We start from the raw sequence: 15,219 nt of genomic DNA, 5'->3' as shown, positions 1-15,219 counted from the left end.
TAATGATAAATATAAAATTTATATTTTTTCATATTTAATTTTTTTAATTTAACTTTTGATATGATCACTCAGAATCCAATCAATATCTATTGAGTGTCAAACATATGTAAATTCTATATTCACATCATATAATTATTTTATATAATATATATATTTATATATCATCTTACTCTAGTAACTTTTAATAATACAAAATAATTTCTTAATTATTTGTAGATCTCTCATCTCATCTCATTCGTGAGTATTGTATTAAAAGTATGAGCAAGCTTCTAACCTCGGATCTCTGACTAAGGTAAGGGAATGTAAATATGGGGTCTCAATAACTGAACGAACTTGAGACTTCAAATAACATACGAAGTTGATTAATCGAAAAGCACTACAAATGAATTCTGTTGGGGTCAATTAACGTTTCCGTAAGTCGATGTTGGGGTCAATTAACCTCTCAAATCCGCAAGACATCACAAGAAACACGTCTCAGAAGCCGTTGCAATGATTACGGTGACACAGTGGAAAGGTCGTGGGAATGTGACGGCCAACGTGGGCTTCCCCGTTAGCCTCTCTCTCTCTCTCTCTCTCTCTCTCTCTCTCTCTCGGACGCCACAGAGGCATTGAATTAACTCCATCGGATCGTATCTTAATTTCTGATGTTTTGGGTTTGGGAATCCTTTTATAACACCATCACTCCACTCCATCTCTTGCTTCCTTCACAGCCCCACACCCCACCGGTCTCTCTTCTCTCCTCCCTCCCGCCTCTCTTCCTTCACTTCAACACATCCAAATTCCTACCTTGTAAGTCTCCTCCTCCTCTCCTTCCGCTGCTCGGTTTCCTTCTGACACGGAAAGCAGATATCTTTCTTCAGGCCCCATAAGAAAGCTGCCACCTTTCCAATTACCCCACCCTCGTCTTCTTCCCTCGTCATTCTCGGGTTCCTCTCCGCTTTTGGTGGGTTGTGCTTCCTCCCTCAGCTTCTTGAATTCATGTTTTATGATGATGAAAGGTTCTTCGAATGCGTTCTAGTTTGATAAGGGAGAAGGCTTTCTCGTACTCTCTGCAGCAATCTGTTGATTTCTACTCTTTTTTCCTTGAACGCCTCCATGATTGTTCTGCTCTGTTTCCCTTTCTCGAGATCCACAAGGATGGGAGACCACCTTGCGTTGCTGGTGGACCACCTGCTTACCGAATCAACGCTGGAAGCAGCCATTGGAAGCAGGAAGCAAGGCCAGATCGCCACCGACTCGGCATCCTCGGAGGACCCAGGCAAAGAATTCACTCGAAAGAGAAGCGTCAGAGACAGGGTCTCTCCGGGAAAATTGGTGGAGTGCCGAATCTGTCAAGAGGAAGATGAAGATTGCAACCTGGAGATCCCTTGTTCATGCTGTGGCAGCTTAAAGGTAAATTCTTGTCTTGTAACTGTTCCTTTGGCACAACGTAGTAGTAGTCTTTTGAAAGATTAAAGTATATTTATTTGATTGAATCTATAACAAATGTGCGCTCTCTCTCTCTCATTTTTCCTTTTGTAAAGCTACCTCACACTTTCGCCTCTTTTAGGTTAGGCCTTGTCTTGCAAATTGTACAAAGTTATTGAACTTTGTGCTGTAGAGGTGTTCAGTTCATTTTGTGTCATAGGCTATCCTCTCCTTGTTGTGCAGTATGCTCATAGGAAATGTGTTCAAAGATGGTGTAACGAGAAGGGTGACACAGTGTGTGAGATTTGCCTGAAGGTAATGACTTCCTTAATCCACCATGATGAATGATCGATCTACTACATATGTCAATATCGAAAGTGCCTACTGAAGCCACCATTTCAATGTAGCATTGGCATGACATTAGTATGTTTTCTTGTGGCATCGGTGTTGGGTTCAGGAATTCAAGCCAGATTACACTGCCCCTCCTCCTAAGCTGTTTCACTATGGGAGTATTCCTATGAACTTTAGGTGGGTGATCGATATCCAAGGCATAATTGGCGATTCAGGATCGAACTATAAACACTCACTCTTGTAATGTTTTCCAGAGGAAACTGGGAGATCACCAGAGAAGACCTCGATGACTCTCGGATCATAACATTGTTTCCGTCAGAACGCGATACGATGCGTTCCAGCTATGGTGATTTATCAGCATTGAGCACAAGAAGCACCGTTTGCTGTCAAACGGTTGCCATAACAGTGAGTTTGCTGCAATTTGCATCACATTTTGCTCTCTCGTGCTTGGATAGATGGAATGATAATGATACTTGTTCTTCTTCTTGTGCATGTCCTCCAGTTCATGTTGCTTTTGCTCCTTCGCCATATGCTTCCTCTCGTGATAAGTGGAACCGAGCAGCACCCGTTCGCTCCCATCTCAGTAAACGCTCTGAACCTAAGAAATCAAAACAATGGTCTTCAGCATGCTTCACTGGTTAATATTAGCTTCTTCTTTTTTAAGCCTGTGTGTAATGATGTGTAAATCAGATACTGCTGTTGAGGACTGCTGGAATTTCACTGCCAGTCTTTCTGATGATCAGAACAATAAGGACATTTCGACATCAGCAGGTAAATTGTTTTTCCCTCTTGTGCTCATATTCTGGAAATCATTTTTAGTTCCTACTTGAGATGTTGCAGAGAAGATGAGCAGCTCTCGGTAGCATCGCATTGTTAGAAAGGATAAGAGAAACAAATCCCACCGTCCTTGTGTCGATGCAAGAAAAGAGGTCAGACGAGAGAAGGTGAGGAGGAAAACTGGAGATGCTTCAAGCATGATCACATCATGACATTTGGCATGACTGTGCACTAGTAGTTTTGCTGCCGCTTTGTACAGTCACTAGTTTTTATTATTCTGTATTCTTCGGTTGACGCAATGAATTGATGTTGGATTAATGGGTCGAATCGTATGCTTAATTTAAAATTATTTTAAAATATACTAAAAAAATTATACATAGTAAAATTAATTAAAATTTGTGTATTAAAATAATAATAATAATAATAATAATAATAATAATAATAATAATAATAATAAGATCAACTAACAATTATAAATATAGATACCATCTATTTATATGTCGATGTTCTCTTAACAAATAAATAATAAAAAATTAAAATCAAAATTATTTAAGTACTTTTATTATATTATAAAAATCAACAATCCTGTCGATTTTTTTTTTTTTATGCATCCAATCCAATAATCGAAACAAATCGTTCTCGTTTTCAATTTTTCTGACTATACTAAAATATCATAGTCGTAAAAATATTTAGTAAAGATAAGATCGAGAATCATTTACCAGTTTCTCGTGTTCTCGTGGCCATGAGAGCCACATGGATGACAATTCAACAACAGCAACGTGTCCTTAGTTTAAAACTACGGTATCTCTTTGACTTGATCCTTAGGATTCGATGATCGATCGAGACACATAGCTACTCTTCTCATCGCGTTGCTCTTGAATTTTTTTTAGTTTAAGCTTATTAATTGGACCCATCCAATCTGCAACCTCAACACCAATGCTGGACACCCATTTGTCTTTTCTTAGTCGGTATCAAAGCAAAGCTGGAGAGACATTATTTAATATGATGGCAGAGCTTTCTAAATATTGTCACCACTGACTTCATGTGGCGTTTAAATCACATATTAATATACTTTGATCTCATCTATCTATCTATCTATTGACTTGGTCAAATTTGAACCACTAATCTAAAATACTTAAACTGACATTAATAATTATATATTCATCATAATTATTAATATTATTTTTTTCTCATCATCCTAATATAAGACTAATCGAAGTGTTACGATGATGTTTAAGATCTTTGTTAATTGCACATCTCTGTTTCTTCTCTAGTGTGAAAAATATTAAGTCATTTCATAATAGTTTATTTAATTAAAAAAATTTATATCATAAATTTTATTTCTCATTTATTTTTTTTAATAATTATTAATTTTTTTAAAAAAATTATATAGTACTTTATTTTTGAGCTCGCACCACACCGTAGATTTTCGTCTACACATCACTATTTTTAGGATTACTAGTCACTAAATTAAATCTTAAGAATATCGAATGTTGCAGAAGATTAATAATAAAAATATAAACTTAGAAAATAAGAAATTACTTGATTCAAACACTTAGTAACCTATAAAATTTATGAAGAAATATCAAATTCTTCATAATAAACTATAAGCTCACTCGAATTAACATACATTCAAGTCCAAATTTAAATAGCTAAAATCTACTGTAAAGAAATCTAAAAATAAAAAAAATATATATATATATATATATTTGTTTTTTTTACGGGAAATGATAGAAGAAACAATCGTCGACTAATGTCCTAAGATATCGTTTAGCAATTACTTTCCCGACATCCGTGTCTTAATAAATCGAGAGTTTTGACTTTGGGAGTCAGCTCCATCGCTTGGCGATCGGCCAAACACGAGGATCGAGTCGGAGGAATTCCGTCAAACGATGGATCGGTCCGTGCTTTGATAACCTCTTTGCCTAATTCGCTCCGCGTTCATGTTTGACGCCGTGACTGGTTGACCCAATTTTCTCTTCTGGCTGCTCAAGGAATCCAAATATATTGGGGTGCTGTTCTTATCTTCAATTGCGACATTAAACTGCTACACATTCCCACGCATTTCAATCGATCCCACCCGTTAAGTCCTATCCGAGTGTGACGACAATATTCAGAAAAAAAGTGATCTAAAAAAAATGAACTCGGATTATAATATTGAATTTTGGCCTATAATATAATTATAATTCAAGTTAAACTGAGATGTGTGTCGACGCTAATCAATTAGACTAAGCTTATCGATTTATAATATAATATCAGAGCAAAGATTCATGCAAAAGAAATGACTTTTGTTCACCCAAAGATTGGCAAATGTACTTTGTCATACGGTGCTGCTACAAAGAATGACTTTTGTTCCACTCGGACACAGTCGATGGTATCATGAAATGTATTATTGAGGAGGTTCCGTAGCCAACCAACCTTGAAGACGCTTTTCATCAAGCAATAGAGAGAGAGAGAGAGAGAGAGAGAGAGAGAAAGAGAGAGTTGCTGCTACTTCATAATACCTCTCTCGCCCTTAGCAACAAGATGGGGTACGAGATGCTCCTAATTAAGAGCCCGAACCGGATGGAGTCACGAAAGCTTGGATTGGCTCTCCTCGTAGGATTCTGCATCGGCGTCGTCACCAGTTTCATCTCCATCACGCTGTCTACAGGTAATCTCAGTTTCCTCGAAGCTATGATGAAATCAAAGAAACAGTAGATTGATGTGTTGCAACAACATGAAAGATCGTTTGCCGCTTTGCAGCTGAACAACAGTTTTCCTTGGCCTACGGTGCTCGCGCCAATCCTTCGCCGGAGATCAACCTTCATCCACACATATCAGGTGAGAAAGAACGTCTGCAAGGTCTTGCGACGTGATTCAGTTTGATCACTGGGTTGAGGGAGTCCGCGAAGACTTGATTGCTTGGTCTCAACACTAATCTTTGGGAAGATGCAGGCCGATCCGCCACTGGTGTCATCAGAATGAAGCAGACTTCATCGTCGACCAACTACGCCGCTCATTCGACAGGACAAACTAAAGATGATGCTGTGGAATTAGGTGAGAGAACTCAATTTGATCTACTCTACCATAGTGAATTGCCAAGTTGAGACGTCTCTCTTTTGACTATAGGATTGCCAATGATGACATGTAGTAATGGATAACGTCTGCTCTCTCTTCATGTCCAAACGTTACAGCAAGCGGAAAGGAGACAGAGGAGGCCAATCACGGAGAGAATGAGGCCGAGAGAGTGCAGCACACAACCCAGAAGCAAGAAGCAATCGAATCTAAGCCACCAGGTATAGGTGATCGTTTCAACGAGCATATCGGTTTCGAGCGTGGTGAAGCTACCAAGGCAGCTTGCGATCTTTCCAATCCAAGAACCGACGTCTGCGAGCTTCACGGCGATGTTCGAATTCACGGGAAGTCTTCCTCTGTGGTTCTTGTCAGTGCCGATCGCGAACCACGCAATCCAGAAAGAAGACAGTCGTGGCAGATCAAGCCTTATGCTCGCAAGTTCGACAAGGCAGCGATGGCGCACATCCAGCAAATGTCGGTGAGATCGTCGAATGGCCTCGGAGACGACGTCCCTCGCTGCACCACCAACCACAGCGTCCCCGCCGTCGTGTTCGCGATCGGAGGGTACAGCGGCAACTACTACCACGACTTCACCGACGTCCTTGTTCCGCTGTTCATAACCTCGCGACGGTTTGATGGCGAAGTCCAACTCGTGATAGGGACGACGAAGCTGTGGTGGATCTCCAAATACGAGCCGATCCTGAGGAAGCTGTCGCGGTACGAGATCGTCTACTCTGGCAGCGACGATCGAGTCCACTGTTACCCGCATGCGATCGTTGGCCTCCACAGCCACAAGGCCATGTCCATCGACCCCGCCAGGGCTCCAAACGGATACTCCATGGTCGACTTCACCAGGTTCATGAGGAGCACCTACTCGCTGGGGAGGGATTCCCCGATCAGACTGGGCGACGGCGGAGGCAGGAAGCCGCGGCTGCTGCTGATCCCGAGACAGGGGACTCGGAGATTCACCAACTTCCGGGAGATCGTGGGGGTGGTGGAGGAGTCGGGCTTCGAGGTGGTGGTGGCGGAAGCGAAGATGGGGAGCAAGGTGGCGGAGGTGGCGAGGGTGGTGAACTCGTGCGACGTGATGATGGGGGTGCACGGCGCCGGCCTCACCAACTTCGTGTTCCTGCCGACCGGCGCGGTGATCATTCAGGTAGTCCCCTTCGGCAATCTGGAGAACATCTCCCGGTCTTGCTTTGGGTACTCATCGGAGGACGCCAAGCTGCACTACCTGGAGTACAGCATAAGGGAGGAGGAGAGCAGTCTGATCGAGCAGTACCCGAGAGACCACCCTGTGTTCAAGGACCCCAAGTCGATTCACAGGAAGGGATGGAACAAGATGGGGGAGGTGTACTTGGACAAGCAGAACGTGAAGCTGGACGTGAACAGGTTCAGACCTCTTCTGCTGAAAGCCCGACAGCTTCTCCATCGATGAATAGGACAGAGAAGACGAAGAAGATTATGATGATTTGTGATTTGCTTTCTCTTCTGATCGGGTGACAAACAAGGAGATGGATTTCACACTGTATAATAGCTGAGCTCTGTTCCTCAATCAGGAACATGATTTCTCTCTTTCAATTGAAACAAAATGATACCGACATCTTAAATTGCAAAGGCGTAATGCAAAAAAGTAAGAAAGTTCAATCAGATCTCACCCATACAAGCAACGATTGAAGGGTCATATACTAGCATGATGAATAGTTCAGACATCTGATCCGAAATCGTTTTCATAAGTATTAACTTTTCCTACGACAGCATAAAGAAAATGGGCGGGAAGAACATAATTGCCGCAAATCATACGACGAAAACAAATTAAAGAAATATCCACGGATTGCCAGACTGGTTTCCAGTCGAAGCAACAATCATACAAATGCGAGACATATTCACAGAGGCATAGAAGACGATCCAAAATAATGGTCATAACTTCTTCATCATCACCGTTCGATGAATCTGAAAAGACCATGCGAGAAGGAAAATTACGATAGCTATGCCTACGGCTGTCCAAAATGTTATCAACCATGGAGGCATTGGATTGGGAAAGAGACCTAATTCAAGGAAATACTAGTTAGATCACTTGTAGAGCACTAGAAGAAAGAAAGCATTCAAGTCGCAAATACAACAACAACAACAACAACAAGAAAGTGGTGAGTTCCAACTATTTGGATAAAAAAAGGACAACAAAAGACTAACCATGGCCAAATTTAACACAGATTAGAAGTTCCACTATGCATATTGCCAGTGAAAGCCAACAGAATGCTCCGAGCTTCTTCACAGGCTTCCTGAAAACCATGGATGGATTATGTTAGACTTCCCTCTAGCTACATCATGCTTCTTAACAAAATGAAGGCAGCACCGTTGATTTTTTTAGTGGATGAACATAAGACAAAGTTGATATCTCATTATGTTTTAATGAACTAAGATCTTGAGTACATGATAACTATTAGATTGAGATGATTAGGAATCCTGCAAGTTCATTATAGAAATACTTTCTCCAGGCAGAACTAGAAGCAAAGCATACCTGTCTTGCAAGTAGGTATTGTACTCGCGAATAGTAGGAATAGCGATTAGCCACCAGAGGACCAATCTATAAACAATCAAGGGGTTTCTAGGTGGAATCCAAAGACAAAACTTGAGAAAAAAGGTGTTCAGCTCCACAGTCATAAAAACAACACAAAGGAACAGCACTTGAATGAACCTCCATGGTCCAAGCAGCGGATGCCATTCATCTTTGTCCCATCGTGCAGGTGTAAACTGGCCCAATGTTCTTTTGACCTAGGAAAGCACATAAACATGAAAATTTTAAATCAGAAATAACTAAAAAAATTACAACAGAGATGTACATGTTACAGAGATATTAATAAGGCAATTGGTTTCACAGAATGAAGCAACTAAGACAGATCCACCAAAAGAAGACATGAATAACCCTACCAATTCAATAAATATTTGTATCAATTTGTATATTACATCAAGCAGGTATAAACTGGCTAACTTTTCTTTTGCCTTGTGTAAACCACTTAGGAATAAAAGTCCATTGCAGAATTTGTTCTCCTAACTCAAGTAATAAGAAAATCTAAAGGACCATTTAGAGTATGTTTGGTGGAGCATGTTTTGAGCTGTTTGTAGTCTTCGTTCCACAAAGAGGCAAAAAGGGTCTTCCCCAACAAGTCCACAAAGTATCGAGAGATTAGCACCAAGCTTTGTAAAACTGTTCATTTATTTAATTTCTGAAAAGAGATTCTTATCTAATCAAATGTCATGACAGATAATAAAACCCAAGAGATTCATAATTCTCATATTGGCAAGTTCTAAATCATGTTACTAAAAACCGACACAGAAAAAGAAATTTCAAGCCCAAACTAGCTATATATCAGAAAGGAAAATTCAAATGTTTGTAGAAGCTGTAATGCAGTCGTAACAGAACATACCTTACCAATTATATTTGGCTGCCGACTTATGCCAACCCACTCATAGGTTTTTCCATCAAAGTACCTTACAGTACGCATTCCTGCCCAGATACCTGAATCATAGACCAATTGGCATCATAAACCCAGGCAAGTCTTCTTTTGTTTGGTTGAATGTAATTTTTTACAGGAAAATATTAATTCACGGGACAAAACAGCAAAGAGAAACAGAAGAGATAGAATCTTGCTTAGGAATGTTACTAGAAACTAATCAAATCTTTCAAAGATGGAAAACTAAGTCACATTCAACTCTATCTCTCTCAATTTCATTCTAGATATTTCCAAGTTAATTCACAAATATTGTGAAGATGGAAAACCAAGTTAGACTTTTTATAGTTGCAGTATGGGATCAGGATGTAAGTGTTACTATAGGTACTCCACCAAGCATTATGACAAAAGAATTAAACACACAAGACAAACAATTTTATTTTCTGTTTTTCTGGGTTAATTCAAATCAAGAACTCTAGAGAAGGTATTTTAGAACTTTAAAAGCATCATTTGTATTCAGTAAATGAAACATAGTGATTAGGATCTCACCAAACCAATTGCAGATAATGATGTCCAAAATAATACTGTCCCACCAGCACTCATTAAAATTTGGCAACATATGGCGAAAGGTAAGCTGCGACCATTAGGTGACATCTTTTTAAGAAAATGCTGAGAACTAGAAAAATATCACATACTATATTGGTAAAGCTGCAGAATTTGAAAACATACCTCCATTGTTTCAAAGCCAATTGACAACACCCACAAAAGGGGCTGGTTACGTATCATTATAGCCTTTCCCCACCACCCAAAAATATGAGCAGGAACAAATTCATCAAATAATGTATCCTGGAATCATTTAAGACACTATTAGTGTCTGCAGTATCTAAAAGGTATATGTTTTTTCAGAAATATAGAAGGGAATGAAATTAGGCTGGTGAAAGGAGAAATCATACATAAACGTTGTTAAACCTGCTTTCAGGATTCTCAGGTACATAAATACGGCAATCAGTGCCATACGACCTTTCAGGTAGTTCTGAATAAACATAAACAAAGAACATGTGTTTCTAAATCTTCGAAATGAGTTGTTTTCATGACACAAACAGAAAGGCTTCCAAAGTCAAATACTTACCAACTCCTAGGTCCGAATGGAGAAATTTCATAAATTCCCGAGCATCATCACGATTCTGAGGAGCAGACAAAAGAAACAGGAGAAATGTTTATAAAATTTACAGGTAAAAAAATGGAAATTCTTAGCTTAAATACTTTTAGAATGAAGCCTAACTACTATGCAAGACAAAAATATATATCAATGTTATAGAAAGAAATATCTTATCAATTAAAAGAAACAGAATCTTCCATAATGTGATTATTCTAAGTTGCCAAAAGAAGAAAGTTTAATATATTCTGTAATACCATGGTATACATTCAAAACAAACAAGAAAACAAGAATTTTTTGGAATGTCAAGCTTAACTATGTTGCTCAAAATTTCATCCTACCTCAGAGACAACATTGAGTACCACGGCTTTACAATAGGAAAGTATTTCCAAAAGAATTAACAATAGGGAGAAGAATAAGAAATGAATCAGTGTCATCATTATGATTTATCAGATAGTTGATCAATTACAAACCTGAAAAAGCAAAAAAGTGAGGGCGACAAGATACACGACAGCCATTCCATGGACCATGCGCCAAATGGCAGGATGTGGCCTTATAAGTACCCTGACATACATCAACAAGGTAGAAATCAATATTGTCATGACATGCTGTACAGCTATTGCGACAGCTTTAGCAATCAATCTAGAGACAGATAACAACACCCTTTATAATAAAGTTATATAGTAATTGTTGAAGAAAAATGTATATGTTTTTCATTGAACAGACATGGTTTGTCACAAAAAGAGAAGAAGAAGATGAGGCACTTGATATCCTTGATTTGCCATGGACAAGTACCACAAAATCCTACAAAGCTATTGAACCATTTTTGCAAAGATTGACCTCATTAAGATGATACCAATTACTTTACAATTAAAGAAGAGGCAGTAAACTACCAGATAAAAGTCAACTGTATTTCTGATTAGTAAACAGAGAGATTGCTGCATAGCTTAGATTTCATTGATAACAAAAGTACAGGCAAGTTTCATTATTCTTTATCTAATACGTTCAAAAAAGATTATGCACTATAATTACTCCTCCAGTATATTATTGACATGAGTACTGAGAAAAATTATCGAATATATATTCTTTGATTCAGCAATTGAAGTCATAACTCACGTTGATGGTGCTTGCAGCAAGGAATAGGCTAGGTAGACTGCAATCACTGCCCAGACACCTCTTAAGAAACAAAAGAGATCACTGAAAAGTGAGTCCAATATTGTTAAAGCAAATCTAATGCAAAATAAGAGAAATCTGCTGCTGGAGCATCAAGGTCATAGTCGAAGGGAGGATCAGTAACAAACATTCCAAAAGAAGTTCTCAATAAGAAATAAGATTACCTCTTTACTGATGTAACGACATCATTAGATGCTGTACTTTCAGGATCAACTACACCACTTGCCCAACTGTAAAAACAACAGTATAGTATGCATTGCATCAGTCCATGATAATAACAATCAACAATTAACAAATATATGTCTTAGAATTGCCAGATCTGTTATGCGGTTTGTCTGAGAACTTTTTCAACAAGTGACTAGTAATTAAATCAGTAACACAATTTTAACTTTCGCTTGACAAGTAAGCAAGAAGTCTGCAGCTTGCTAATTGAGAATTTCTATTATTCTAAATCAGATTACACAATAGTCTTACTAAGGTACAGTCCTTTGATTATGTAAGGTTCTTAGGTCTGGATCCAAGAGTCTGTACAAGACTATAAGCAATAACATTATAGACTTCTAGTTAAATTCCACAGTGATCGTTCTTCTGAAAATGGCAGACCAGTCTTTCCTTTTCTTTATAATTTCCTCTCATCAAAGTAAATGACTAAACCCAAACTCTTTGCCAACTAAAACCATAAGCATGTGATGCACATAGCTTACATCCAAACAGACTGACAAATTATTAGTGTCAATCAATGATGAGTGCAGTTTAGTATACGGTACATCAGATATCCTCCTTGATCAACTTAATCAAACTTTAGAAGAGGGAGGGAAACAACTTATCAGAAAGTATCATATATTGGACAAATAGGAGATTATATATATGCTTGGTAAGACATAGATTATTATATATGCTCTGTAAGTTAATACAAAAGGACTTGTCAAATTGGCAAGAAGCTGGACTCACACTAACAGGCATGTACCAATGAGGAGTAAAGAGATTGTGTGAGGCTTGTATGCCCAAGCTGTCCATGGATCAAAATCACCAAAATCATTTAATGATTTTGCAACACCATCTTCTCGAGATACGAAGTCTCTTTTTGCTGTTTTCCGCAGACCATTGACGTCCATGAGCACCACCGAAGCAGCTCCCCGGATGTGCTTGATGGGAGTTGAAACAGGAAAATCATATACACAGAACTCTAGAAAGAACTGATATCATTTCTCAGAGACAAAACAAAAGGTCAATTTGCAGGTTGTTAAACAAATCCAGTATCATAAAGTTCCCTGGAAAAAAAAGAAAATGCCAGATGCATACTCGTTGAAATAATGAGATTCCTATGCCGATGAACTGTCATATAGAACCATCCGATGATAAGACCAGATGTCTTCCACGACTCAAAACGAAAAAATATGCATTATCTTCTTAAACTAAAGATGTTTAGCGTGCAGATGATTGCAGATCATAAAATGAAAACAGATAAGACTCTTAAAAACCTACCAACTAAGATGATCCAAAGTCCAAACCGCTATATCCCCACAAATCAACAATAATAACTGGAATGATCATACAAAGAGCAGCGTTAAATCTCAAGAAAGAAGAGGCTGCACTATGTGCAGAGCAGTGACGGATCAGTTCAAAATCTGCGCATATTAAAAGAGAGCGGAAGAAATAAGCTTTAGAAGTTAGCAAAACCTTCTACGACAGCAGAAGGATGAAGGAGACCACTCAAAAGTAAAGAGGAAACGAAACCCCAAAAAGAGTTCTTGGGTTCTTAAGGCTTAATCACGATCCAAGTCCCAAACTTGGGAGCACCTAAACGATCCGTGCTACAGGAAACGCCAAAATGGTACCTAGTAATGGTGCACCAGTGATCATTCTCCTTGACTAAATATCCTCTCAGAAACAAACACCGAGCTAAGGATCAATGACACAAGTGTTTTCATCGCAACGTAACATCATATAAACACGGAAAGGATTGCGAAGAAAGCATGCCTTTTTCGTTGTTTTTCCTCCCCAAAAATAGAAGCTTTCACAGATTTTCGAGACAATAGGTCAAAAACGAAAGAAAGAAACACCAAAAGGCAGAAGGCTTTCGCAAAAGATTCTTGGAAACGCAGAAGCAAGAACGCAGAATACCTCAAACAGAGAATAAAGGAAGGGAATGGCTGCCGCTCGCAGAGCAATCGTCCTCTTCTTTTTCTCTTCCTTTCTTTCCTGCCCTTTCTTCTCCGGCAACTCGAATGTAAAGTCAGCAAAGCGGCGACGGATCGAACGCGTCAAGAAACGGGGAGAGACGAAACAGGGGAAGGGCGGTTCCCTTATCCCCGTTCCTGGAAGAATTACTCACGTAGGAGGGGAGTGGCCGACAGGGCCGTCCCCCCGTCGTACGATCAGAAGACGAGGAGATCCGAGCCGCCGAAAGCAGTCCGAATCGATCAAAGGCGCAAATTCTTTGGTATCGGCTATTTGGGCATTGATCGATCGAGGGAGACGAAACAGGGTGTGGAGAGAGGAAGATAAAAGAGGGGGTGGGGGGAGGGAGGGAGAGTGTTGACGGTCGAAGGAGAGTTCAATATATGGGAAGTGGAGAGGGGTCATGTAGAGCACTAACCCCCTCGGAGTTGCGAATATTTACATAAGAGGGAATTCATCATATATTTCTTTTTCTTTTTTTAATAAATAAAAAAAATTCATGTATTTTCTCGAATAATTTTATTCGCTATATTTCGAAAGCAATACGCACCAATATGTGTTTTGCTCAGACTCATCAAACCATTTCAAATACATATTAATAAAAAAATCAGAGCTTCGAATTATTATGTACAAGATTAAAAATATTAATTTGATGATAATATATCAGAATTACTTATCAGCAATTGAATATTTGAAATTTTATTTAATAAATTTATATTTAAAGTAATTGATTTAGTGTCCATATAAGTGGACCAAAGTTGAGTGTTTTAAAATTAAAATTAAAAAAAAAAAGTCTCATCTTTATCATTTCCTTTTGGGGGAACAAAAAAAATATTTTAGGAGACATGAGGCACTTTTTTGAGTTATAGGGATCAATTCTTTTCATTCATAAACTTTGCATAATGAGGCATTATTGTTGGTAGGAATGTGAAGCTACTATGGTTGTTAATTCCTCTGCTTAGCCTTAGTACATAAGAGAAATCAATGTTTGGCTTGGTCTACAATGTCCATATGAATCATTCAAATAAAGAAAAAGACAACTGAGCACACAATATAAATTGATGAGTTTTAAGTTAAAACCAGTCAGAAGTCAACATATATCAGATTTGATATCAATTCAATCTAAAAAATTATTATTAATTTCTAACATAATATTTAAATTTCACAAAAAAAAAGTTGATGCAATAAGAGTGAAAAAAATATTCAAATTAGAATCTGATCTACCTTTATGAGTAAGAGGAGGGAGATCGACTGAACCACACATAAGGATAAAATGTTCGTAAGTATTTATGTATACAAAAATAAAAAAAACATGACAAAGATAATAAAATTACAATAAAAATTGAGAAAGTGAAGTGACATACATTAGGTATTGTGTCTATAACTTAAAACTTTTAGAATTAGATTAATATTCGTGTCCAGACTTATTATATATATTAATCGTACATGGATTTAAGCGAATTCAATGTATGTTGACCTGATCAAATTTGACCTGTACTCACGGATTCTTGACGGAGGGCATTGTGGGAAGGAGACGACCAAAGAGAAGGTCGCATGAGCCCTGAAGGGGGACAAGGGAGATGAGGACAGAGGGAGAGGCAAAACAAGGGAAGCGGTGTAGGGCGTAGGGGGCCGTCCTATATATATATATATATATATCTTTCC

General features: G+C 38.6%; 3 protein-coding genes across 6 annotated transcripts; 2 read left to right on the top strand and 1 right to left on the bottom strand.

Moving 5' to 3' along the window:
- Positions 1-700: 700 nt before the first annotated feature.
- LOC103974224 (uncharacterized) lies at positions 701-2,853 on the top strand. Of its 3 annotated transcripts, none has more exons than XM_065162146.1 (8): positions 701-943; positions 1,137-1,392; positions 1,651-1,722; positions 1,865-1,935; positions 2,013-2,163; positions 2,261-2,341; positions 2,449-2,529; positions 2,612-2,853. In XM_065162146.1, the coding sequence occupies exons 2-8, from the start codon at positions 1,138-1,140 to the stop codon at positions 2,633-2,635; spliced, it is 735 nt and encodes a 244-aa protein (XP_065018218.1). In that variant the 5' UTR covers positions 701-943; position 1,137; the 3' UTR covers positions 2,636-2,853. The 3 variants fall into 3 exon arrangements, with proteins under 3 accessions (XP_065018218.1, XP_065018216.1, XP_065018217.1); XM_065162144.1 differs by having other exon boundaries at positions 701-1,042; positions 1,128-1,392; positions 2,604-2,853; XM_065162145.1 differs by having other exon boundaries at positions 701-1,042; positions 1,128-1,392; positions 2,599-2,853.
- Positions 2,854-4,976: 2,123 nt separating this feature from the next.
- Positions 4,977-7,209, top strand: LOC135644605 (alpha-1,3-arabinosyltransferase XAT3-like). Its single transcript, XM_065162334.1, has 4 exons — positions 4,977-5,188; positions 5,281-5,358; positions 5,473-5,574; positions 5,712-7,209. The coding sequence occupies exons 1-4, from the start codon at positions 5,062-5,064 to the stop codon at positions 7,028-7,030; spliced, it is 1,626 nt and encodes a 541-aa protein (XP_065018406.1). The 5' UTR covers positions 4,977-5,061; the 3' UTR covers positions 7,031-7,209.
- A 44-nt stretch (positions 7,210-7,253) lies between these two features.
- LOC103974222 (CDP-diacylglycerol--serine O-phosphatidyltransferase 1-like) lies at positions 7,254-13,689 on the bottom strand. Of its 2 annotated transcripts, none has more exons than XM_009388990.3 (13): positions 13,498-13,689; positions 12,325-12,518; positions 11,538-11,603; positions 11,317-11,376; positions 10,674-10,764; positions 10,174-10,228; positions 9,998-10,077; positions 9,774-9,890; positions 9,594-9,678; positions 9,021-9,112; positions 8,114-8,367; positions 7,786-7,874; positions 7,254-7,640 (listed from the first exon to the last, which is right to left on the bottom strand). In XM_009388990.3, exons 2-13 carry the CDS (start codon positions 12,486-12,488, stop codon positions 7,513-7,515), a joined length of 1,281 nt encoding a protein of 426 aa, XP_009387265.1. In that variant the 5' UTR covers positions 12,489-12,518; positions 13,498-13,689; the 3' UTR covers positions 7,254-7,512. The 2 variants fall into 2 exon arrangements, with proteins under 2 accessions (XP_009387265.1, XP_065018407.1); XM_065162335.1 differs by having other exon boundaries at positions 7,282-7,640; positions 11,317-11,397; positions 13,498-13,633.
- Positions 13,690-15,219: the final 1,530 nt, after the last annotated feature.

The sequence above is a fragment of the Musa acuminata genome, chromosome BXJ3-8 (assembly GCF_036884655.1).
Source record: "Musa acuminata AAA Group cultivar baxijiao chromosome BXJ3-8, Cavendish_Baxijiao_AAA, whole genome shotgun sequence".
Classification (NCBI taxonomy): domain Eukaryota; kingdom Viridiplantae; phylum Streptophyta; class Magnoliopsida; order Zingiberales; family Musaceae; genus Musa; species Musa acuminata.
This window is presented reverse-complemented; position numbering and strand designations above follow the sequence as displayed.